Genomic DNA, 25249 nt, shown 5'->3' with positions numbered 1-25249 from the left:
GAGGAATGAACCTGAGACACAGTCCTTCCCCCATATCCTATGCCCCCTCTTTTCCATTGATCTCTGTACCCTCAAACCAAAGGGATGTGAAATTTGCAGAGTACTTTTCTAGGCTCTCGAACTAGCTGAAGTTACTTGTGAGATGGTGATCCCTGTGCACACTTACTGGGTAAGGGGGACTTGCTTCTGTGTAAACTTAAGAGAGCACACTGAGCTGCCTGTCCCATTGAAAACAATGGAGCAAGTTAAAGTCACGACAAAAAAACTTCTGCCCCATTGCTTTCAATGGAAATTGCTTGTCATGGCTAATTTTAATTGGGGCCTAATCTTTGAGGCTGCATTGGATATTTTTAAGCTTATTAAACCAAACTGCCATCTTGGAAGTTAGAGATTTGCTATATAAACACACACACACACACACACAGAGAGAGAGAGAGAGAGAGAGAGAGAGAGAGAGAGAGAGAGAGAGACCAATCTACTGGATGCAGTTCATACTACTTTGCAATCTACACTCCATAACTTTGATGTTATAAACCACAGGGGGAAGCAACCTACAACCCAGGGGCTGCATTTTATGCAGCCCTTAATACCTCCTGATAAAATAAACAGATATTCTCTATATTTTGGAAAGCTGTTTGTTTGTTCACTATACATTTGGGCACCTTTTAAGATAATGGAACCAAATTTTGTAAGATAGTTCCCGAGATCAAGGAGCCAGGTTTTCAACTAAGTTTGTATATGATTGGGTGCCATTTTGAATCAAGATGGTGGGCTGAACTTTTCAAAACTGCACCCATTTTTTGGTTTCAGAATTCCCAAGCAGTGCCTGGTACAGGCTATTAGTAATATATGATTATATGTTGTATAATCTCATCCATGCTTCCTCTTGCCCTCCCCCTTCCCCCCAGGAAAACCTGCTGCCTATTGCTGGATCTGAATAAACATAAACTGGGTTTTATTGATGTTTGCTCTGATTGGGTTTTCTGAGGGAAAGGCAAATCCACCCATGCCTGTGCCAAGAAAGCATGGGCTAAGCACAAAACTGTTTGTGTTTTCTAGGCAAGTGACAAGAAGTCTGGGTGAGCCCTAAAATACAATATAAATCAGTATCTCTGGTTGTGATGAGGTTGGAAACAGAGATGTGATGAAGGGTGGTTTGGAATCCCCAACTGATGTAGTCAAACCCCTCTAGAAGCAGGTTTTCCTGGAAAGAGCCCTATCTTCTCCCAAAAATAAGTCAGGAGGCCGGACTGATCTCTGGGTAAGCTTTATTTCCAATCTATTACCCAATTTGATAGAGAAGGGAAAATAGGTGGGGTTGCAGCTTCAGCCCATAGTTTCAAAATGGCTGCCCCTTCCCTTGTTTTGAATTCATGAAGCTGGCAGAAGTTGCTGTTTCTTCAAGTGCTTTGTTGTTTCTTCAATAACGGAGCTTTGGTCCACATCTGGTGAGATGGTATGTTTCTTGCATAGATGGATATTAATTAGTTACTTTGAAGGGGAGGAGGCCGGGAGGGGGGAGAGTTAGGACATAACAAGCCTTAACCAAAGTAGCAAGGTTCAAAGGTTAAGTGACACAGGTCAGAAATCAGGTCGGGCAGGGGTAGTTTCAAAGTGAATAAAAAATCAGAATCAAAACAAGAAAGACGGAGATGAAGTCAAAGGTTTGGGGGCTACAGGAAATGATGAAGATACTTTGGCAGGAAATGGCTTGTCAGAATTTGAATGGGGAGCAGCAAAAGGGGAAATCACTGCCAGCTTGACGGCAACAGGTCATGTGGAGGTCCAGCCTGACAAAAGACGGGAAGGTCGGAGGTAGAAGGTGGGCAATACTGAAAGCAAAACAGTTTGTGTCCGGTTTGACGAGGCAGCAGGAAGCAATCCAGGGCAAAAGCCGCAGAGGTTGGATGTCAGAGAAGTCGGCGGGATGGCTCTCTACTCGCAGGCAATTTTCCCGTCGAAGCTAGACAGGCAGATGGCAAAGGCCTGCACTGCACAGAGAGGGAACCGGTAATCCATGGTGAACACATCGGGCGCCACACGACCAAACTGCAGCATAATGTAGTTAGCTGGACAGCAGGGGTGGGAAGAGAGCACCAATGAGACAGGAAACTCTGTACGTAATCTCTGCTGCTAAACATGCAGACAAAACGCCTCTGAAGACATCCACCCTGGTCCACCTCCTCGCCGGCCTGCCCACCTGTTATGTACTGAGTTGAATAGGATCCAAAATGAAGCAGTCTGATTGGTCCCAGAACAATAGGACCCAGAATGCAGCAGTCTGATTGGTCCCCAGGAGCCACCCAATCCAGCTCCAGGTGGAAGTGAATCTGCAACCTGATTGGCCTACAGGAGACTCCCGGAATTAGCCAATCACGTGGGGCCCATTGTGTAAATAATGTATATAAAGCAGACATTCTGGGGGAACTTCCATTCCTCCCCACCGCTATAAGCTGAATAAAGAGCGTGAAATCCACTCTCAACTCCCGAGTATATTTCACTACCCATCTTCCCATTCTTCAAAACAACATGCTCAGGGACCTCTCCTCCAAAGATACATACCCCACCACCACCTCCGTTTACTACATACAGCCAAACCTCTGCTCAAACTTTCCTTCAGCCTGTGATAAACAGAGGGAGGGGTGTGTATCTTTGAGAGGTCCTGTTCTTTTGAAAGATGGTTGCTGGGTGGCGCAAATAGCTTTCTTACACCTATGGAGCTTGGTGAATAGAGGTAACTTGGTTACACAGAGATCCTCGTGTAGCATGTCTGCACCAGGCAATATGTAAATATGTAATTTGTGCACTCAGGTCTGCTGCGACCTTTATGTCCAAAGGTTTCTTGTGCACTGCCGAGATGCAGCAATATCCGGGCTGAGACTGTTAGGCCAGAGCGGTCTCCCTTAATTTGGTGCCCTCTGTTCTGGACTACAACTCCCATCATCCCTGACCATTGGTTCCACTGCCTGGGGCTGATGTGAGTGGTTTGTCCAACAACATCTGGAGGGCACCAGGTTGGGGAGGCCATACCAGAGAATCCCTTGCCCACAAAGGAAGTGGTCCTTCTAAGCCTGTTTGATTGGAAGGAAGTCTCAGTGAACCGGCCTCGCTTATGAGCGGCTGTGGCTTAAGTTAATGGGCTGCAGCACTTTTGCCTCGAGTCGCCTTGTCTCAACTCCGCCCACTACTCACGGTCGTCTTCTGAGATGATCTGGAAGTTCTTGACGGAGGCCTGTGTGACGCGCCCTCGGAAGTTGAGAACGTAGGACTGGGTCTCCTCGTTCCAAGCCGGCATCTTGTTCTGGAGTTTGATCAGGTTCTGCATGTTCCGGTTCTGGTACCGAGTCAGGAGGGTCTCATGTTCCTACCGACAACACAGACATGCGGGGATGTTTTATGCTGGTGGCTTCAAGCCCTAGAAGGGCACTAGAAGGAGCGGGACTGCCTGCCAGCCTCCATTCCGCAGTGAACCACTCACATTCTTAGGCCGGATGCAGATCCTTTCGTTGTCCGCGTCCACACCAGGGATTATCACTGTCATTTTCCGTGGGCCTCTGAATCCCAGCACATTGGTTTCCTATAAAGGAGGCGAGGAAAGGAGCAAAAAGCAAGATAAACTCTCCTATTGCCCCACGTTGGACAGAAGATTTCTGCATTGCAGGGGGTTGGACTAAATGACCCCTGGGGTCCCTTCCAATTACAGTGGTACCTCGGGTTACAGACGCTTCAGGATATACAGACTCTGCTAACCCAGATATAGTACCTCAGGTTAAGAACTTTGCTTCAGGATGAGAACAGAAATCGTGTGGTGGTAGCGGGAGGCCTCATTAGCTAAAGTGGTACCTCAGGTTAAGAACAGTTTCAGGTTAAGAACGGACCTCCGGAACGAATGAAGTACTTAACCCGAGGTATATGATTCTATTCACTCTGCCATTGGGTTGTTACTGTCACTTTATTATTCATTTATGTAGCATGTTGTGAATTCTGCAAATGCATATCTAAGAAGCCACCTCGTACCAAGTCAGACCACTAACTTATCCACTCAGTATTGTTTACTGACTGGCAGCAACCCTCCAGGGTTTCAGGCAGGGGTCTCTCCCAGCCCTACTTGAGGGTGGGTGGGTGCTAGGAATTGAACCTGGGGCCTTCTGCATGCAAAGCAGCTGCCCCAGCACCAACCCTTCCCCTATCTGTGTGCAATGCAGTGGATAGATTCTAAAGCTATCACCTGAAACAGAAGCCAACATTCTCATTTTGTAGTAATAATAATAATAATTTGTACCCTGCCCATCTGGCTGGGTTTCCCCAGCTACTCTGGGTGGCTCCCAACAGAATTAAAAGCACAATAAAACTTCAAACATTAAAAACTTTCCTAAACAGGGCTGCCTACAGATGTCTTTAAAATGTCAGGTAGTTGTTTATTTCCCTGACATCTGATGGGTGTTCCGCAGGGCAGGCACCACTACTGAAAAGGCCCTCTGCCTGGTTCCTTGTAACCTCACTTTTCACAGTGAGGGAACCACAAGAAGGTTCTCGGAGCTGGACCTTAGTGTCCGGGCAGAACGATGAGGGTGGAGATGCTCCTTCAGGTATACCGGGCCGAGGACTCAACCATCGTTGTCCCACTGGGAGAAAAAGCTGCTTCACACCAGAGAAAAACACCACAAGTGGCCCGAAGGTGATAAATAAAGCAGGGATGGAGGAGCTCTGGGCCTCCGAATGTTGTTGGACCCAAACTCCCGTCAGCCTCAGACTAATTGCCAGGGATCAATGGGAGTTGTAGCCCAACATTTTTGGAGGACTACAGGCTCATCTCATCTCTGTAGTAAAGGCAGCACCATAGCAACAGAGGTTTCTGCTTATACAGGCCATTCCCCCATCTAGCTCAGTGTTGCCTATTTTGGCAGCTGGTGGCTCTTTGAGATCTTGGGTCTTTCCTACTGCCCAGGCTCCTCCCCTCATTCCAACAGGGCCCACTCTCCATTCAAGCTTACGTAGCAAATGGCAACCAGCTCTTGCCGCAGCTGGGCTGTTTCTGGAACAAAAGGTTTCTTATCTGGGTTCATCCCATTGTCAAACACGGTAAATTTGGTTCCCAGTACATTGGACCTAGAAGCAGGTTTTGGGGGGGGGGGGAGAGAAATGCTTATTTTAGAAATGTTATACCTTATCCTCAACTCCCCCACTTCCCAATTAATAAATAACAATACAAAACCCAATATCAAAGGAAAATATAAATGAAGAACAAGAGCACTGCTAAAAACAAAATGCAGCGGCCGAGAATGAAACTTAAGTGTTTTGTGTCTCCCAGCTAAGGATCATTTGTGCATATGTTAAAAAATTAGGACAAATGCTCAATAAACATGATGCTTGAAAGGACAATGGCTTAATAGTCATTTCCTGCTCCTTATGGGAATTGTTTTTGAACACCTCCTCCAGAAAAACTGGGCAACTCAAAAGATCACTATCATCACTTTGAACTTTAAATTGCTCTAAGAAAAGAGGCTGCCTCGCTTGCTCTGTGGTTTTCTTTGGCGATAACTTATAGGAGGCGTTGTAGGTCCTTGCCTATGAATGCTCTCAGCCCAATAAATGGGTAGGTTACTAGAGACGTGGGTGGCGCTGTGGGTTAAACCACAGAGCCTAGGACTTGCTGATCAGAAGGTCGGTGGTTCGAATCCCCATGACGGGGTGAGCTCCCGCTGCTCAGTCCCTGCTTCTGCCAACCTAGCAGTTCGAAAGCATGTCGAAGTGCAAGTAGATAAATAGGTACCGCTCCAGCGGGAAGGTAAACGGCGTTTCTGTGCGCTGCTCTGGTTCACCAGAAGTGGCTTAGTCATGATGGCCACATGACCTGGAAGTTGTACGCCAGCTCCCTCGACCAATAAAGTGAGATGAGCTCCTCAACCCCAGAGTCGGTCACGACTGGACCTAATGGTCAGGGGTCCCTTTACCTTACCTACTAAGGTGCTGCAGGGCTGGATGTTTGGGGTGACGTGACCACAGCAGCGTAACGCTGAAAGGCCCTAGCACTCCAAGGTCTCGGTCTTTCACATCACCTGAGCTTCCTGAGATGGCAGGGATTCAACCTGGGGCCACCTGCATGCAAACCAGGCACCCTCCCAACTGTGCCACAGCCCTGCCAACGCAAGATGGGGTTGAAACAGACATACCTGACTTTCCCAATGTAGTTATCTCCATCCCTTGACAGATCAATGGGGTCCAGTGAAATGAGGTAGTTGGAAGTCTTGCTTTTCTTCCTCTTCCGCCCAGACATAATGAATCGCTGAGGGAGAATACACAACAACAGTCAGTGAGACGGGTCCCTGGCAAGCCTCCCTCCCAAAATGGCCAGCATCCCCTTTCTGATCCACACAGGTATCTTTACATGTCCCTTTTTCTGGATGTTGTTGGACTACAACTCCCTGACCGCCAGCTGTGCTGACTGGGATCAATGCGAGATGGAATCCAAAGGTATCTACAGGCCCAAGGCTCTCCGTCCCAGTTCTAAGCCGCTTCCATCCAGAATAATTGCAGAGACTTTATTGCAGGTGTGGGGGACTTGTGCACCCCACAATGTTGTGGGACTACAACTCCCAGCAAGCATGGCCATGGGAGCTGTAGTTTGGCCAGATCTGGAGGCCCACGGGTCCCTCATGACCTACTTTTAACATCTCCTGTGAAGATCCAAATGTATTGGAAAACCCTGGGATATAATTGCTAAGCAGTGTCAAATCACAGGAAGCTGTACAAATTGCACCTCCTTCTAGAGTAATTACCTATAAATTCTTGTAGAATATGATTGATAAGATTACTAGTCTGGATATCCCCATTGGCAGCTTCCTCCTCTGAAGCTTGTTGCAACCTAATAAGAACATGGATCCATCTAGCCTTTCATTACTGTCTACTACACTATCTGACAGCAGTTTTCCAGAATTCCCAGCAGGGGTTTCTCCTGGCCATGCCTAGAGATTGTACCTGGGACGTCTTCCATGGAACATCTTTCGAAGGTGAGATAGAATACATATACCAGTGTGAGGGCTGGCATATGTGAGGCACTTGCCTTTTTGCCTCCAACGACATCGCTGAGAGGTTGGTAAGGCCAGGGCCCCAGTGGTTGCCATGGCAGTGGGGAAGGCCCTCATGAGGCTGGAAGCCATCCATTAAGAGAGAGATGAGCTCCCAGGATTGCCGCCTTAACTGAATTGCCAGACATTTATTTCCCATTAGACCCCACTGTTCACCATTTCTGACCTTTCCTTTCTCACTATATATCCCCACCAAGTAAGGCTAAAACATGGGTAGGCAAACTAAGGCCCGGGGCCGGATCTGGCCCAATCGCCTTCTAAATTTGGCCCACAGATAGTCTGGGAATCAGCGTGTTTTTACATGAGTAGAATGTGTCCTTTTATTTAAAGTGTGTCTCTGGGTTATTTGTGGGGCATAGGAATTCGTTCATTCCCGCCCCCCCAAAAAATATAGTCTGGCCCCCCACAAGGTCTGAGGGACAGTGGACCGGCCCCCTGCTGAAAAAGCTTGCTGACCCCTGGGCTAAAACTTCATTCATCTGATGGACTCCAGTCCATGGGTCGGCAAACTAAAGCCCGGGGGCTGGATCTGACCCAATTGCCTTCTGGATCCGGCCCGCGTATGGTCTGGGAATCACCGTGTGGATCGACATGGGGATTCTGATTGTTCGGGCTGCACCATTCCCCCCCCCCCTCTCCCTCACACACACTGCAGCCTCCTCCCTCCCTCCTCCTGGCTTCTCCCCGCCCTGCCTAGAGGAAGAAGGGTGCTGGGCTTTCTTGAGCCACAGTTGGCTGACCGCCATTTTAAGCAGCCCCTCTCCAGAGCCAGCCCTTTCATGCCGCTCATCATCCCTCCACTGCCGCCAGCCCTTGCTGCCCGCAAGACACAGGTAAGCAGCCACCGGGGCTCGTCTGGTGCTGTGGAGAAGGGAGGGGAAGGTCGTGGGGGGGATCCCCCCAAAAATATAATCTGGCCCCCCACAAGGTCTGAGGGACAGTGGACCGGCCCCCTGCAGAAAACGTTTGCTGACTCCTGAAAGCAGGGTTGTTGTTGTTGTTGTTCTAAAGGCACAGAATTCCTTCTCGCTTGCAGATACCTTCTTTCCGTTTTCCATCTCCAGATGCAGGTAGTAGAAGGGGAAGATGCCTTTGTCCACCCCCTTCCGGTCCCGTGTGATGCGACACTGGATTGTACTGCCTTGAGGAGCGGGTTTCAGTACAAATTCTTCTAGGTCATCCAAATTGAGGGACAAAGGGGTGCTACATTCTTCACTGGGAGACTGAGAGGGGAGAAAATAAGGATAGGCTGCTTCTTAAGGCTAGTTAGAGACTGCTTTGGGGGAAAACCTCACAAAGCAGTTAACATGGAAATAGGAAAACAATAAGCATCAATTGAAACAACATTAAAACAACCAAGACAAGCGACAAGGGGGAACAAATCCTTTTGGATAACTCGACCTTCTCCTCCCTTTGGGGCAAGATGGTCCTTAAGTAGACCATCTGAAGGAGGGAAATGCCCTCAGGTGGAATACTGGGAATTAGATGGCAGCTTTTCAGACAATTCAGTCTTCTCTCTTTCCTTCCCAAGGCAAGATTGTCCTCAGATGGGAGGTGTTTTGGAAGGAATGAGGTAGGGTAGCTCAGTCAAAGGCAACCGTTCTCTCCTTTAACTGCTTGATTGGCTCCTTGCTCTTATATGTGGACCACAAGTGCTTCAAACACATGGAATCCTGTGGATTATAGTTCTTGTGCTCATGTCGAGTTTGCAGACTTCCCAGAAGGCCTCTGGTCTGCCACTGTGAGAACAGGATGCTGGACTAGATGGGCCACTGGCCTGATCCAGCAAGCATGTCTTATGCTCTTAAACTATGCCAGTTGAACCATTTGTAGACCCTGTTTTAAGTTTGTGGCACCGCCCTTCAAGGGAGCAGCACAGCAACTGATGTGTTCCATCTGAACCCATTTTTTAAGTCCTTCGCCCACCATTCTTTCCACATATTTGGGAGCGCCTTTTTTCACCTTTAGACTTCTCCCTATATAAAAGTATGTTGAGGGGGGAAAGCTTGTCCATTTCACTGTGGCCAGTTTCCATTACTGTTCTCTAGCCATGAATAAGGGAGAGAGAGAGACAGCATTGTCCGTTTCCACAAATGCACTGGTTCTTTCAACCACCCCAAATTTGTCTGTCGAAACTGACAATAATTTTCCCCAACCTTGTCCGTTTCTGTGGAGACCAGGGGAGCAGGACAATGAACGAAATGGTGCTGGAGTGAGGTGAAGGTGTACCTATGGAATAGCAACCGAGTAGAGTTGCAGGACATTGGGGGCAACAGCTAGGATAGGGGGGTGGGGGGGCCTTCTCTCATATTAGCACAACTGCATACTGTACACACCATATATTTAAAGCATGCAACGTTTCCCCTAAAGAATCATGGGAACTGTAGTTTGATAAGGGTGCTGAGGATTGTGAGTATGTGTAAACTACACTTCCAAGGATTTGGGGGGGGGGGGGGAGCCGTGCACTCTAAATATAAGGTATGCGCCCAGCCACATATATCCCGAGTGATCATTCAGATGCTTGAAAAGGGGATGCTCAATTTCAGCCGTAGGCTCTTACGGTGGCCGAGTCAATTTCCTCACGGAAGTACATAAGGATGTCTTGATCCTTGTCCTTGAAGTCTTCATCTTCGTCATCCTTCTCTTCGTCGTCTTCGTCTTCCTCACTCTGGCTCCTCCTTCCATTGGTGAGAGACCCTGAGAAGAGCAAGGAGGATTGCGAAGGATGGGGTGGAATCCAGTCACTGACCTCTCTCTGTCTCTCCCTTCTACCTCTTTAGATCAGGGGAATGCATAGCCTATACATTGCATACCTATTTTAACAGCCATTAATTCTAGAAAGTTGTTTTTTTTAAAAAAAAAAAACTAGCTACCTAAGGTCCTCATGACACTTAATTCTGTGCCAAACATCACGCAACTGGATGTTTGCAGAGAGCTGCAGAAACACACACAACTCTTGGCTATATCTCAGAACTCTTTGCCAAGATCAGTGAAAGAGCAGTTTGGCAGATGAACCCTTTCCAGATGGAAGGCCACTCACCTCTGTGTGCAAGCATCCTGTCCCGGGGCTTTTTCATGGGTGAGGGTGGGACTGTCAACTCCTGGGATGACTCCCCCTCACTGTCAGAATTGCTGAGCAGTGTGTCAACATGGCAGGCTTCGCCAGTGGTATCCTTGGACCCTGTAGATTCTAGGTCCATGTCTTCTCTCTGAGGTTCATTCTCGAAATGGTCTAAAATGTGAAATCAGTTCTGTTACTGCCTTCTTCTGGCTCGTTCTCATCTCCACGCCACCTTCTACCTCCTGTCCCAGGGCTGCTTCAGACCCTGTATCAGGCGTGTGGGGAGTCTCAGGCCCGCTAGATGTGGCTGAACTACAGCTCCCATCGTTCCTACCCATTGGCCCCTTTTGCCGGGGCTGATGGGAGTTGTAGTTCAACAACGTCTGGAAGGCCAAAAGTTCCCCACACTTGCCTTATATTTTAGAGACCGGAAGTACATAACACACAAACCATGTCATTCACCAATGTGTCCCTGTATACCCCGCAGCATTTCCAGGAAAAAATACAAGTGAGCAACAGCCTAGCAAGGATTGATGTCAAGTAATAGATGATGGGAAAGACTGGTCCTGAGACCCTTAACTGCTGCAAGTCAGAATAGACAATACTGGGTGTGGTGGTCCATTGGCTTGGCTCATATAGGATAGCTCTGTGTGTCTGTATATTCACTTCAGGATATATTTTTTCAACATCAGATGTAATTTCTGCACCCAGGGAATACACACACCGGTCTATATTCCTGTCTGCATGCAGTTCAGGAATAATGGCTCATATTTGACATGAGGAATAATGTAAGAAGATGGGCCTTGTTGTCTTCCTACTTCTTCCTTGTTTGCTCCCTCCCTCCATGAACCCATTGGACACTCTTTGCACTCTGTTTTATTAAACACAGATCCACTGTGCATCCCCCACTTGCTCGCTCATTCCCATTCCTGATCTTGTGCTAAAGCAGAGGGTGACCAGTGCTGGACTAGGACCTGGAGATCAAAGTTTGAATCCCTACTCAGCCATGAAGCTCTCTGGGTGACCTTGGGACAGCCACTGCCTCTCAGCCTAACCTACCCAAAGGGTTGTTGTGGGGATTAAATGAGGAAGGGAGCCATTATGTACTCAGTGGTCTGTGTTTGCTTGAGCTTGAGTCTGGACTAAGGATTCTGAGCTCCTGTGTTCTGATTCGATACATGCTGTCCAATCACAGAACATTTCAAGATTTGGGCTTCTGCCATTGGCCCTTGAACTCTTGAGTTGTGATTCGCAGCTTCAAAGTTTAGACAGCCAATCACGTTGGGAGTGGGAGTGGCCCAGGCTTTCAGAAATGTATATAAGCAGTTGCTTTGCCCCCGTTTCCCAGTCATGTAGTTCAATAAAGGTCCTTGCTGTTATCGCTGTGTTTTGCCTCATGGGAACCCACCTAAACTTCAGGAGAGAACTGTGTATGTCACAGTTGTATGAAAGGTGGGGGAAATGTAATTTATTAACCAACATGGTCATTTGTATATTACATAATTGTCAAGGTGGCTTCTAAGCTTGAGCCTGGAAACTGTTTAGCAACCAATGAAGTCGATGCATTTAAAATGGAAGTTTCTGAGCTGCCTTTTTTGCAGCAGCTTTTATACAGAAAGCGTTGCAGCAGTGGCATATTATCTTACTACTCGCATATGCACAGCTTTAAATGCAATTTTTTCTGCCCTGTTCAGAGTATACATGCTTCCCTGGCACAGTTATTTAGAAACGGGGCACATGTTCAAAGCACAAGCTCATACTCCCTTGCCTCAAGATTGGGCTTTCCATGCCTCCCTGTACTCTTATGCAAAATTCTGGAGTCTCACCTTCCATATCCATGATGATGGATGGAGCTTTCTGTATTGGGGATGAGGCTTCCTTTTCCAACAGGGGTGCCTGGAACTCGCAGCCAGGAGCCTCGCCTTCCATGTCCACAATGTTAGATGGAACAGCCTCTCTTAGTGACAAGACTTCCTTCTTTGACCTGGAAGCCTGGCTATGTCGCTGGGCATTGGGGCGCCCTGCAGCTGGTAAGAAAGAGATGACCATGACCTCAGGGGTTATGAATGAAATGTGCCTTAAATAGCAAGCCAGTAAAAGGCCAGTTCTGTAATTGGGATAAAGGTAAAGGAACATCTGACTATTAGGTCCAGTCGTGACCGACTCTGGGGTTGCGGCGCTCATCTCGCTTTATTGGCCGAGAGAGCCGGCATACAGCTTCCGGGTCATGTGGCCAGCATGACTAAGCCGCTTCTGGCGAACCAGAGCAGCGCACAGAAACGCCATTTACCTTCCCGCCGGAGCGGTACCTATTTATCTACTTGCACTTTGACGTTTTTTCGAACTGCTAGGTTGGCAGGAGAAGGGACTGAGCAACGGGAGCTCACCCCATTGCAGGGATTCGAAACGCCGACCTTCTGATTGGCAAGCCCTAGGCTCTGTGGTTTAACCCACAGTGTACGGGGATTGTAAATAAGAAAAATTGCATTATTTATGCTGTTAGTTTCCAACCATGGGAAGGGAGAAGGAAAGACAGTATAGGAAGCCCTGAATTCCCACTGGAATTTGATCAGTGGAAGTCTGGCTCAGTCTCTCTCTCTGGTTCCTGTGATATCACCAGATTGTGCTCTCACATTTTTCAGCTTATATCTGCACCAGAACTAGAAACATGCCATTTTAAAATGAGGCCCAAAGTGTGAGATTATTGATTGGATCTCCCGATTTCTTTTTGTAAAACCTGCTGCAGGAAGACCTATGAGGAGGCTGGACTGAGGCCCTGTTCCTAGGGGAGTGGGGGTAGGTAATTTAATTTCTCTTTTATTATTTATTAAAGTTGTATGCCACCCTTCACCCGTAGATCTCAGGACAGTTCACAACATAACCCTATTTGTAGCACCATTTCGCCGATTTAATTTGCCACTTCTCTTGAAGCTGCTATTTCTCGTATTATACTCGTCTTCCCCAACCCCCGTTCATAGATAGAAGCAACTTTGGTGGTGACTGTTTCAGAAGATGGCACTGGGGAAAGGGTTAAATCCCTTCTTTTATTGATTTTGCTACAATAGAAAATAAAAGACGGCAACAAACTAACAATGAAAGCCTTCTCCAAACCCCGTTACCAGAGTGACTAATTAAGCAGCAATTCCTCACAAGCTCTGCTGCACAGGAAGAAATAAAATGGGCAGAAGCTTGAAGGGGGAAGTTTTTAACTAAAGGCACATTAGTTCTGAAGCCTCGGTTGAATTTTGCCTACCTACACTGGGCAGCTAAGCCCTATAATTTTTTTCCTTTCCCCCACAGATCATGTCTGGGGGGAAACACAGGAAGAATACTGGAACGCAACAATCTGGTGAGTGGCAACAACATGATTATCCGTTATAAAGCCCCCTAAAATTCACTAAACGCTGTATATCTGAAATGAACAGGGGTAAAAACTTTGCTACTCCTTATTCCCACAGCAACTCCTTGTAGAAACCACACCACCATCTATCTCCTCCTCATAAATTTAACTTTTAGACCTTCTCTCCCTGCACTGGGGAAGCGATTAGTAGCGGGAATGCCCTCAAATCAACTAGGAACATTAGCAGGGGTATTTCCCGCATTGGGGTACCTGTGCGCCCTGCAGACTGCCTAATATAGCTGACTCTGCCTTTTGGGAACCCCTCTCTGCATAGGAGAACTTCGTCCTTGGACATGTGCAAAACAGTACGAGTCTTGTTGACTCAGCTCTGTTGCCTGGCAACCGAGCATCAGAGGCAGTTGCTTAGCAACCGCTAACTGTATCACAGTGGAGAATGTTCAGCAACCTGGTTCTCCTCCCCGCCCCCCCCCTCACCTTCTCTCTGTTTGGCCTGCCAGCCGTTCTTGGGAGCTGATTCGTTCCTGTTGATAGGCTGGGTTTCTTCCAAAATGGCCACTTCCAGCTCCTCCTCCAGCTGGGCCTCATCAAAGAAATCTGTGGAGAGGGCAGGGCACAAAGACCACATAGAGGCTGTTCAATCAAGCACTGTATAAATTTTGTTGAATAAAATAAAAAATAAATAAAGGTGAAAGGGTGCTGAAGACCTCAGGGAATAGAGGAAACAGGTGGTGGGGATTATAATAATTCTACGGTGTCAAATATAGAATAAATGTTCATAAACGTACAAGGCAAACGAATACATAAGTATATAAACCACATGTCTGAAATAGTACAGGAAGCCATTTTGACTTTCCCAAATTGACCTCAAATATTTCTCTGAGAGGAGGAAGGAAATGGGAAAAGCTTTCCAATTGACTTTGGACTGTAGGGGCTTACACCTCCCTGTAAATACAGTCTAGCAAGTATGCGTTAAGCTGAGCAAACTATCGATATGCCTAAGAGATTAGGGAACTAAAGTATTTACCATCTCAAAGTGATGGCCAGGCTACCCAGAAAATGCTATCAAGTAAGGCATTATCAGGTATCCTGGCAGACAGGAGAGAAGCAGTGCTCTCACATTTCTGCTGGGGACCACCTCTTTCTGTGATGTATGTATGATGTTTTGGGGGGTGGTCTTGGGTTACAGGGTGGGCAATTTCAAAAGTCTTTACAGGGGCTTGCGCACCATTGTTTGAGGGTCTCCTCCCTCCTGCGTGTGGTGACCCTGTTGCAATAGCTGATTTCCTTTAATAAAGATCAAGCTTATTAGCAGCTTTGCTTTCAGTATACTCTGGCTGGCCTCTGCTTTCTCTCTGACCGTTAGAGATTTCCTGAGGGACTCTTAAGGGCTCCCCATAAGGAAAATAGAGATATTTTCTTATAACAGGGATAATCACTAGCTATTCCTGGAAAGAGAAGTGCAAGATTTCAGAGCCTATGGAGTGGGGAACTTTTTTCTTCCCAAGGGCCATATTGCCTTCTGGGCAATTACTCTGAGGGCCACACGTGCTGGGCGGGGTCAGAGGGCAAAAGGGGGAGGAGCAATGAAGGTAAATGTTACCATTGCACGGTAGGCTAGTCCCCACCCACCCTTGCCTCTATCCTTCCTCCAGACAAACAAGAGTCATTATTAGCAACGCAAAAACACTGAAACCAGGCTAATGAGGAGTGTGGCCTGAGGAGAGGAAGTGTGGCCTGGGAAGGGTTATGAGGAAGTCTCAAGGGGAGAGATGGCTGTTGTGGTCATTGCCCTGATTGTGGGCTTCCCAAGGGCATCTGGCTAGCTACTGAGAGAACAGGAAGCTGGACTAGTTGGGCCACTGGCCTGATCCAGCAAAGCTCTTCTTCTTATATTACCGTATGTTCTTTTGTTACCTGGAAAGGGTTCCTGGCATTCCCCTTGGCCGTTGTGTGTCCGGTTCATCTGCACAGAGCTACCCCACATATGAGCGCCAAGGTGGGCCTCTGGAACTGATTCCACGAGGAAAGGGTTGCTTGTACCTTTGGAAAGACAGGCGGATTATCGTTCAGCGGGCATCAAATCTCATCCGAGAAAAGCTCCGAAATCTCCACACCATCCATTTTATCTACCATTTAGCTGAAAAGGGCAAATTTTGGTCCAGTACCGAAGTAGGTTGGTTGTGGACCTCAAGGATCTGAGTTCGAATCCACCCACAGACCCACTGGGTGATCTTGGTCTAATCACGGTCTCTCAGCATAACCTACCTCACAAGGTGGTTGTGATGATATACTGGGGGGCGGGAGAACCATTTACACCCCCTCGAGCTCCTTGGAGGAAAGGGGGGTTGCCTTTAATATAATTATCAAAGCTCATCCCTAAGACTGCTTTCCCCCTGCATATTGCCCCCTTCTGTAGCCATCAAAAGTGCAAATTTAAATGTGTGCAGTTTAAATGTGTGCACATTTGAAGTTACTAATCACTTTGCAGCTCTGCTTATTTAAAAAATAATTATTACAATAAAAAAGCCTCTTCGTAGATTGGAATTTCATCCTACGCGATGGGATATGTCAACGTTCCCAAAGCCCCACCCAACAAAAGGATTTAAATGCTGAGAGCAGGCTGCTCGGCCACATGATCTCCTCAGGCTGGGCAGGGCTGATACTCACTATTGCACAGGCTATGCTCGCTGCAAGACTCCATGAGTGGGATGCGTTCCTCCGGCTTGCGCCTCCCACGGCGCCCCTTCACCTTGGGCTCCGTGTTGGCCTGGACCATGAGCGGCTCCTGGCGCTTGCGCCGTTGCTTCTTTTCGATGATACGGCGCTGGAAGGGTGTACAGAGAGATGCTCAGAAACGGAAGCAGGGTTAAATAGAAGAAGAAGAGTTTGGACTTGATATCCCGCCTTTCACTCCTCTTAAGGAGTCTCAAAGTGGCTAACATTCTCCTTTCCCTTCCTCCCCCACAACAAACACTCTGTGAGGTGAGTGGGGCTGAGAGACTTCAGAGAAGTGTGACTAGCCCAAGGTCACCCAGCAGCTGCATGTGAAGGAGCGGAGACGCAAACCCGGTTCACCAGATTACGAGTCTACCGCTCTTAACCACTACACCACACTGGTATAGAGGAGGTGCTGTGTATACTCAGACATATTCAACACTTTTTTGGTGGCTGTGGTTTGCAGTACAGTCACCTCTTTCTTTGCCATTTTATGCCAACACCCACAGCACTTTCATCAATGTATGAATACCGACGTCCCATTTTTTTACCATAAAATCACTGGATTGGGGATTAGATGACCTTTTGTGTCCCTTCCAATTCTACAGTTCTGTGATTCTAAGACTCACGTCAACTGCATTGATTCCCCTCTATTTGCCTGCCCCATTAAGAGACCCCACAGACGAGTTCTGTCAAAAACCCAGATCTAAACCCTTGTGCTGGAATACACTGCAGCAGCTGAATTATGGGGTGTGTTGCCCTTACCATACTCAAGAACCTTTTAAACAAGCATTGCCACTTACAGATAACACATGTCAAGCGACTGCATCCCTGCAGCTCGATAGCTGTTTACCCCACCCCACCCCACCAAGAAGGTCCCCAGCAACGTTCAAGCTCCTCCCCACTCCTGAGAGTTTGGCCCGCTCCTAAGATCCTAACCTGGATCTCCAGTTTCTGCTTCCGGATAAACGCTGCTTCGTCGTTGCCATTGCTAGAAGAGAAAGGGGTACCAGCATCAGGAGGTGAATTGGAGAGGGAGTGGAGGCGGCGGTACAAATTCCGGTACATTCTGAGATGTGGCATCACTCTGCCAGCTCCGGGGCAGCCCCGCCTGCTAGAGGGGTCAGTCCCCAGGATTGCTGCTCCCTGGGGGTTCTGAGTGCCATGGCGCTGAAAGGATTTTGTGACCTCACAAAAGCCTCAAAGGCCCAGCCACGGTGGAGGCGGAAAAGTGGACAAGGCCATGTCCACACGCTCATCGTAACTTATAAGTTATAAAGCCCTCAGTGCTCTTGAACTTCTGCATCACTCACAAAAAAATGGCAGTGTTGTGGCACCTTAAAGACTACGGTCAAATCCACATGGCACATTGAAAGCACATGGCTTCCCCCAGAGGATCCTGGAATTTGCTGCTTACCCCTCAGAGAGAGCTACAATTCCCAGCATCCTTAGCAAAGGTACGGTTCCCATGATTCTTTGGGGAAGCCACACGCTTTGAATGTACGGTGTGGATGATGTGACCTGCCACAAGTGCATTGGCATATAAGCTATCATGGACTATGGTTTTATTTCAGCAAATGGAGTCCACTAATTCTGAGGTGCTGCTCAGATGCTGTGGATTGCACAACTCCCATCAGCCACAGCCAGCAGAGCGAACCGACGGGGACGATGGAATCTGCAGTCCACAACAGCTGGCTTAGGTGCCATAATAAATATGTTCAGGTGGCTCAAAGACACTCTGTGATTTTTGGTGGAGCAGAATAACATGGATACCCTCTGGATTGTTCACACTGACAGACAGAGGAGTTACAAGTGAGGAAGAAACAAGATGGGCCCCACTACTTTTAAAGTAGACCCGTTCCCTAAAGTAGGGATGGGGATTCTGTGGCCCTCCGGACGTTGTCAGATTCCAACTCCCATCAGCCCCATTAAGAAGGCTAACAGTTAGGAACGATGGAGCTGTAGCAAGACAGCATCTAGGACTGAATGGAGCTGAGTTCTAATCAAAATAAGGCTTAATAAAGATGCTAAGGATTTCCAAAGTGCTTTGAAACATTCAAGGCACTTTACACGCACAATTGTACGGCAGGCTGGTATTATTTAGAGGTGCTGCCTGAATAAGTAATGGATTCGTTCCCTGATGAGACCCGCACAGATTTTCCTATGACTAAACCGATAGTTTTGAAGGGAGAAAATATGCTGGGTTTTTCTTTATATGTATATATATGATGGCACTGGGGCCAAGAGGCATCCCTTCTGTCTTACAATTAAAGGGGAATGGCTTTTTTCAGCTGAAGTTTGTGTAAGTGCTTTTATTTAAAAGTAGCGAACGTTCACCGAAATGTGTTGCCTGATTAATCGGTGTCGTTTCCGTCAAAAAGGGCCTTAATATATCAATCCAACCAATGAATGGTTGCAGTCCTGATGTTCGTTTACCTCTGTTTTATACCATTTTGAAATAGGCGTTTTTGTCAATATGTGCATAGCTAGGGAACATACAAAGATGTCCAACTGCTGGCCCACCTGGCTCCATATTGTCAACACAGGGTTTCAGACCTGGGTCTGAGCATCCCAGTCCTAACTTTCTGCATGGAAAACAGGTGCTGCACCTTCCCATTGATACAGCTGCAAATGATTCTGCGTACAGCCAGCCTCTGCCTCTTAACCACTATGCTGTTATCTCAGTTGCAATACTCAGCTAAGCAGCTAGCTACCTAGGCAGACTAAGAAGCACCAGTTCTTACTAAATCCCCTTCCTCCCCTTCCTTACCTCCCAGGGGTGGGTGAAGCGTTTTTACTTGTGGATTCCGTGAGGCTGCAAGAAAACGGTGCAGGTGGGTCAGACCACCAAAAAGAAAAATGCTTTCTGAACGCTCGGGCCCTAAATATGTGCTGACACTAAGCGAGCAGAAGAGTCGTCTTTGCTGCAAGATGTCCAGTGCACCTACAGGCAAACCACACAGGGACAGCGCCGGTCCCAATGGCATGCTGGGAGATTAGCGCAATCTGCAAGAACGGTGCAGCACAGGCAAGGGATTGCTGAGACAGTTGCACAACACCTCTTTTTATTTAATTACGCTCACATACTACTCCTCCTGCCAAGCTCTCTGGGCTGTTTGCATCTACTATATATTTTGGAAAGTTGTTTGTTTGCTATGCCTTTGGGACGCATAACGGCAGAAGGAAGCAGGATGGTTTTCACTTAGCACCCAAAGGACTACAGCATTGGCACCCTCAAGCAAGTGTCTCTGGGAGAGAGCATCCCGTAAGTGGTATATTCATCACGTTTTATATGGAGAGGCCAGGGACTGAACCAGGGACCTTCTCCAGCCCAACATATGCTCTGCCACCAAACTGCAGCTACTGGCAGCCTTGAAGAGCCAGTCTGAAAGGACCAGAGGAACCCGACTCAAACTCCCATCATCCCTGACCATTGTCCATGCTGCCTGGGGCTGATGGAAGTTAAGAGTCAACAATATCTGAAGGACATCAGGTTGAAGGAGGCTGTAGGAGCATCGCTGCAGCTCTACATGGGGCTACCTCTGAAGGTGACCCAGAAACTACAACTAATCCAGAATGTGGCAGCTAGACTGGTGACCGGTCCTAAAAGACCTACATTGGCTCCCAGTATGTTTCCAAGCACAATTCAAAGTGTTGGTGCTGACCTTTAATGCCCTAAACAGCCTCGGCCCGGTATACCTGAAGGAGCGTCTCCACCCCCATCGTCCAGCCTGGACACTGAGGTCCAGCTCTGAGGGCCTTCTGGTGGTTCCCTCACTGCGAGAAGTGAAGCTACAGGGAACCAGGCGGAGGGCCTTCTCAGTGGTGGCGCCTGCCCTGTGGAACGCCCTCCCATCAGATGTCAAGGAAATAAACAACTATCTGACTTTTAGAAGACATCTGAAGGCAGCCCTGTTTAGGGAAGTTTTTTAATGTTTTATTGTGTTTTTAATATTCTGTTGGGAGCCGCCCAGAGTGGCTGGGGAAACCCAGCCAGATGGGCGAGGTATAAATATATTATTATTATTAATTATTATTCCATTTCTTTTACATACATTTAAGCTTCAGTGCAAAAGTGGGAAACCTGTGGCCCTCCAGATGTTGCTAAGCTATAATACAAAGTCCTGCGCCTTCACAAACAAATATTTTAGGTGCCAAAAGGCTCTTGGTTGCTTTGTGCAACAGACAAACACAACTGCCTGCCCTGAAATGTATTCCTAGGGAACATTTTTTGGGGCGTGAGGGGCGGTGAGCCAGAGCAGCTAAACTGACTTTTAGAATTGATTAAGTCTGTGGCACAGACATCTCTTCTGACAGCAGCCTCACAAGTGGGTTCTTAAACGAAAATGACCTCCGGAGGCTAAAAGCATGGATTAAAAGCGTGAAGGCGAACGGGCGAGGCTATCCATGCAAGGCATCTGGTCTCTTTCTAAGGTGGACGGGATAGAATTAGCCTCAGGAGGGATTAGCAAGGATAACAGCCAACAGTACACACCCACCCACCCAGAAGAGCCCTCTTCGCTTACATTTTATGCCTTGCTGGAGATGGTTGGACCGAAGCAGGATCGAACTGCATCTGCCAAGCAGAAAAAACAAGATGATGGATAGAGAGGCACAATATTACGTACTTTTGATTTTTAAAATCAGTTCCCCCCTGCTGTCACCTACGGCACAGCCATCTTTGCCCTGAGCCTTTTGGACTCTCAATTCACTGCCAATCTTGGCTTCTCTTTGCTAGTGTCACAAATCACTAGTTCTCGCTCCTCGATCCAGAGTTTCCAGGTGTGACTCCTGACACGTTCCAACACTCCCTTAAAAAAACGGTGCCAGATATTTATCTTTCGGTAGAGAACGAGAAGACAGCTTGCCTCGATTCGATCAATGCAATCAAATGACACCCTTCACCCGGAATCCTGCTCAAAGACGAGCCCAAGCTCCCTTCTTAACTCACCGCTTTCACCCAGGGAAAGCCCCAAACCGCTCAAATCTCCAACCTGCAAGGCTGAGGTTGGATCCTGTCTTCTCCCTCCTAGCTCTGGTCTTCGGACTGCAGCTGGCGAAGGTAGGTGTGGAGGGGCGGGGGGAGCAGGCAGTGGAGCAGCTCCTCTTCCCCCGCCAAACCAGCACCAGATTCTCCTAATCAGCTTTGTGACTTAAGTCTGCAGGACCTGTGGCTGCCTTGAAAGGTGGCTGCTGCCCAGTGGCCTTGGGAGTCAGGTGTGCGAGCAGCCAGTGGCCGGGCTGCTGAACCCTGAGCAAGTCTTTCCTGCACAGTGCGTGTCTGTCGAGAGCGAGCAAGAGGAAAAGCTTGCATTTGAGTGAGCAGCTGCAGAACTATGGCTACAACCATGCACACATATACGAATAGGGCAGTGGTTCCCAATCGTCTCCCCTCTCCCTGCCCACTTGAAGGCTGCTGGGGGTCTTGGCAGACCACTTCATTGCTTTTCTGCCAGCTGTAGCAACTGTACTGTGCTGTGGTAGGCAGGGTTGCTAAGTCAGGAGCATTTCAGACCCTGACATCTCATGGTCCAAACCTGAGACTCGGGGGCAGCCCCTGGTGATGTTATGGTGGGGGCCCCCCAGTGATATCTCAGGGCAGGCCCTGGAGATGGAGGTTAATTGGGAGGCAGTAGCAGAGGATGGCTACCCCCCCCCCGAGTGTCTATGCTGCAATTTGCACCCAGCTCCTGCTGAGCTGAAGCTTGCAAGATGCATGAACAGTAAAGGCACTCTCTCCCACCTGCAGATTCAGACTGGCAAGCCTAGTGGTAGATGCTGCATGATTTTTAATGGTGCTTTTTATTGCTGCTTTTATTTCCTATCGATTGCACTTTATTGTACAGTGGTACCTCGGGTTACAGACGCTTCAGGTTACAGACTCCTCTAACCCAGAAATAGTACCTCGGGTTAAGAACTTTGCTTCAGGATGAGAACAGAAATCGGGCGGCGGCGGCGTGGCGGCAGGCCCCATTAGCTAAAGTGGTACCTCATGTTAAGAACAATTTCAGGTTAAGAACGGACCTCCGGAACGAATTAAGTTCTTAACCAGAGGTACCACTGTATTACAATTTGAATTCCCCAGAATTCCTCCTGGCTCCGTGGCTCCTCTCCTTCCTGGCCAGAGCAAGGAGAAATAGCACCAACCTTCAGTTGCTTCGTGCTCTCCCTAGCAGAGGTTGGCCCATTAGGGCAAAAATTGGCAGTGCCCCGCCGGCCTCAGTCTGCCCTGAGCCAGCTCACATCTGCTGACTTTCTTACCGACAACCAGTCCAAGGACATGGTACTGCCTCTCCACTTCCTCTTCCTAACTCTCAATGTTGCCCCTTGTACAATTTGGCAGGCAGCAGGAGGATGGGGGCAAGACCAGAATTGGTTGGCTCCCCTGCTTGCCATTGGCTCTAGCGCCACCTATTGTTGACCTCCTTGCATTCCGCTCTCCCTGTCCAAAGAGCACAGTCACAAGTGACTCTCCATCTGGTGGCTGTAGGGACTGAGCCCAAAGGTAGGGGGCAAGCAGAGGGGCAGAAGTGAGGAGGAGGTGGTGGACCCACCACTCAGCCTGAAGCTGCAGACACCAACTGTTCTCCAAACTGAACTAAAAAATCTCCCATTAGCTTCACCATCCTCCTCTCTGTTAGCTTACCTCCTCTGGCGAGATCAGTCTCAGTGACATGTTGATATCATTGTTCCAATTGAGCATGGCTCCAGCGTCCTTTATATCCTTCCAGGAAATCCACAAAACCTACGGCTTGTATGTTTTGAGTCCGCTTTGCGTAAAGGAGCCCTTTCAGGCTTTGCAAAGACCCCACAAGTTCTAAGACAGCATTACAGCTGGGAAAGAACAAATTCCAGTTCAGGAACTGAGGTCAGTAGATCAACCAGAGTTGAAAAACTTGGAACTTGCGCTTAATATATTTCCCCCCTCCGTCCTCCAGCTCTCAGCAGCTGCTTTACACACTAGTTCCTTCAGTGCTCTAGGTCACCATACAAGCTACCGTTTGCTGATTGGACAATGGGTAATCTTGGCGATGCCACAAAGGATTAAAAAGATGTTCCATTCTGGAATAAAGAATTCCAGAATGTAGAGACAGAGGCACTCACCATTCTACTGGATGCCAACATAGACATGGCTTGGCTGGTTCCAGAGGGGCTTAGTAGCTGTGCCAACGGAGGCTCTTCTCATGGGCAGAGGGGAGTGGATTCCAGTCTTATCCGCGCCCTAACTTTCCTCCAAAAGGAGCCCAGAGCAGCAAACACATGCAAAATAAAACAATTTTAACACCTAAAAAGAATTCCAATGTAGATACAGACTGAGAAAGGTCTCTGTTATCGTTGGAAGCCAAGTTTTTGGCTTGCTGGGAGAAGAAAGTCTTCAGTAGGCACTGCAAAGACAACTGTGGCAGCACCTGTCTTATATTTAGCAAGGGAATTCCAAAGAGAAGGTGCCACCACATGAAAGGCCTAGTTTCTATATTGTGCAGAATGGACTATCTGCAGCAGACCTTCACCTGCACAGCACAGTGATTGATTAGGTATACAAGGGGAAAGACAAACTCTCAGGCGTCCTGGTCCCAAACTACATATATCTTTATAGCAGGTTGAATTTATCCAGGTGGCTCATTGGCAGCCTGTGCAATTCTTTTAGCGGTATGCGTCGTGACATGGCGGCAATATCCCGCTCTGGTGAATGGTAGAGCCACTACATTTTGCACTAGTTGCCCAACAGTAAAGGCTTATTTGCTCCACCCACAGCTACAGATGCAACTTACATTTCATAAATACACGTACTGGCTGGCACACTTCCTATTTCTTGCAGTACAGTGGTACCTCGGGTTACATACGCTTCAGGTGACATATGCTTCAGGTGACATACGCTTCAGGTTACGGACTCTGCTAACCCAGAAATAGTACCTCGGGTTAAGAACTTTGCTTCAGAATGAGAAAAGAAATCGTGTGGCGGTGATGCAGCAGCAGCAGGAGGCCCCATTAGCTAAAGTGGTGCTTCACGTTAAGAACAGTTTCAGGTTAAGAACAGACCTCCAGAATGAATTAAGTATGTAACCAGAGGTACCACTGCAATTGAGAAATGCGTACTTACCATGCAGATAAAACTATCATTTTTGTACAACACATTTCTGACATTTCTATCGCCTATGCATTTTGGAAAGTTGACTGTTTGATATGCATTTGCACACCTCTTAAAATCTTGTAATTTTGCATGATGGTTCCTGAGATCTTTGTTTGGACTCCACTGAACACCATTTGAATCAATTTCAAAACTGCACTGAATTTCTGGTTTCTTAGAATTCCCAAACAATGCTGGGTATGCGGCTGTTTGTTAAGACTTCTTTCGTTTTGCTGCAAGAGACAAACATAATCAGCTTTCTGGAAATGCTACCAACATAGTTATTTTGAAATTATTATTTACTGTAATGAATTCTAGCCACTGTTATCACTGGGTGGCATTCGGGCAAGTTTTACTCAGAATACTGTAGACCCACTGAAATGAATAAGACTGTGATACCTCAGTTAATTAACCACCCCACAATCTTTGTTTTGCTCAGTAAAGATCTCCTGTTTATTGTGTCTCCATGCTGAGGCATCTGCCCCTGTTGAATTTCTGCCTGACACTGGAAGCAGCAAAGCCTAGTGCCTCCGTCAGCAGATTTTTAAAAGCAGGCACCCTTACGAAGCAAATTCCAGAGGGGTAACCAGCATATTAAGGAATACATTTTACTGTAGCAGAAGCTTTCCCGGATCAGCGCTCGCGAAGCCCCTTATACCTCTAGCTTGTAATTTCCAATGCACTCTGCCCATGCTCAGAAATACATTCGCCAGTTAGCAGATCACATGAGGCCGCTGCTAAATTCTCGCTCTCCAAATAAATCCGGGCTCTAATTGCGCCTTAAATTAACTTCTATCGCCTTCCTCTCTGCGCCCTCTAGCGTCCGTTTACCAGAAAACACGGATAAAGGGGGGATGCAGCTATTTGGGAAGGAGGAGGACGGGGGCGTGGCCGTC

At 47.8% G+C, this 25249-nt stretch overlaps 1 protein-coding gene and 1 long non-coding RNA gene across 8 annotated transcripts in view; both read right to left on the bottom strand.

Moving 5' to 3' along the window:
- Positions 1-25249, bottom strand: part of LOC310829487 — a 122937-nt gene that overhangs the window by 1376 nt on the left and 96312 nt on the right. The gene's annotated exons all lie outside the window — the stretch shown is intronic.
- Positions 1252-25229, bottom strand: TULP2 (TUB like protein 2). Of its 7 annotated transcripts, none has more exons than XM_083707893.1 (16): positions 25058-25229; positions 24424-24586; positions 20752-20801; positions 17165-17216; positions 16178-16334; positions 15425-15550; positions 13985-14104; positions 11976-12170; positions 10129-10320; positions 9649-9785; positions 8129-8311; positions 6174-6286; positions 4995-5109; positions 3479-3577; positions 3193-3364; positions 1252-2069 (listed from the first exon to the last, which is right to left on the bottom strand). In XM_083707893.1, exons 3-16 carry the CDS (start codon positions 20799-20801, stop codon positions 1936-1938), a joined length of 1845 nt encoding a protein of 614 aa, XP_083564019.1. In that variant the 5' UTR covers positions 24424-24586; positions 25058-25229; the 3' UTR covers positions 1252-1935. The 7 variants fall into 7 exon arrangements, with proteins under 7 accessions (XP_083564019.1, XP_083564020.1, XP_083564017.1 ...); XM_083707894.1 differs by having other exon boundaries at positions 25012-25196; XM_083707891.1 differs by lacking the exon at positions 25058-25229 and adding an exon at positions 18996-19040 and having other exon boundaries at positions 24424-24561.

This window comes from Podarcis gaigeae, assembly GCF_964106915.1.
Source record: "Podarcis gaigeae genome assembly, chromosome: 13".
NCBI classification, from domain to species: Eukaryota; Metazoa; Chordata; class Lepidosauria; order Squamata; family Lacertidae; genus Podarcis; species Podarcis gaigeae.
Note: the sequence above shows the minus strand (reverse complement) of the source record. Positions and strands in the feature narration are given on the sequence as shown.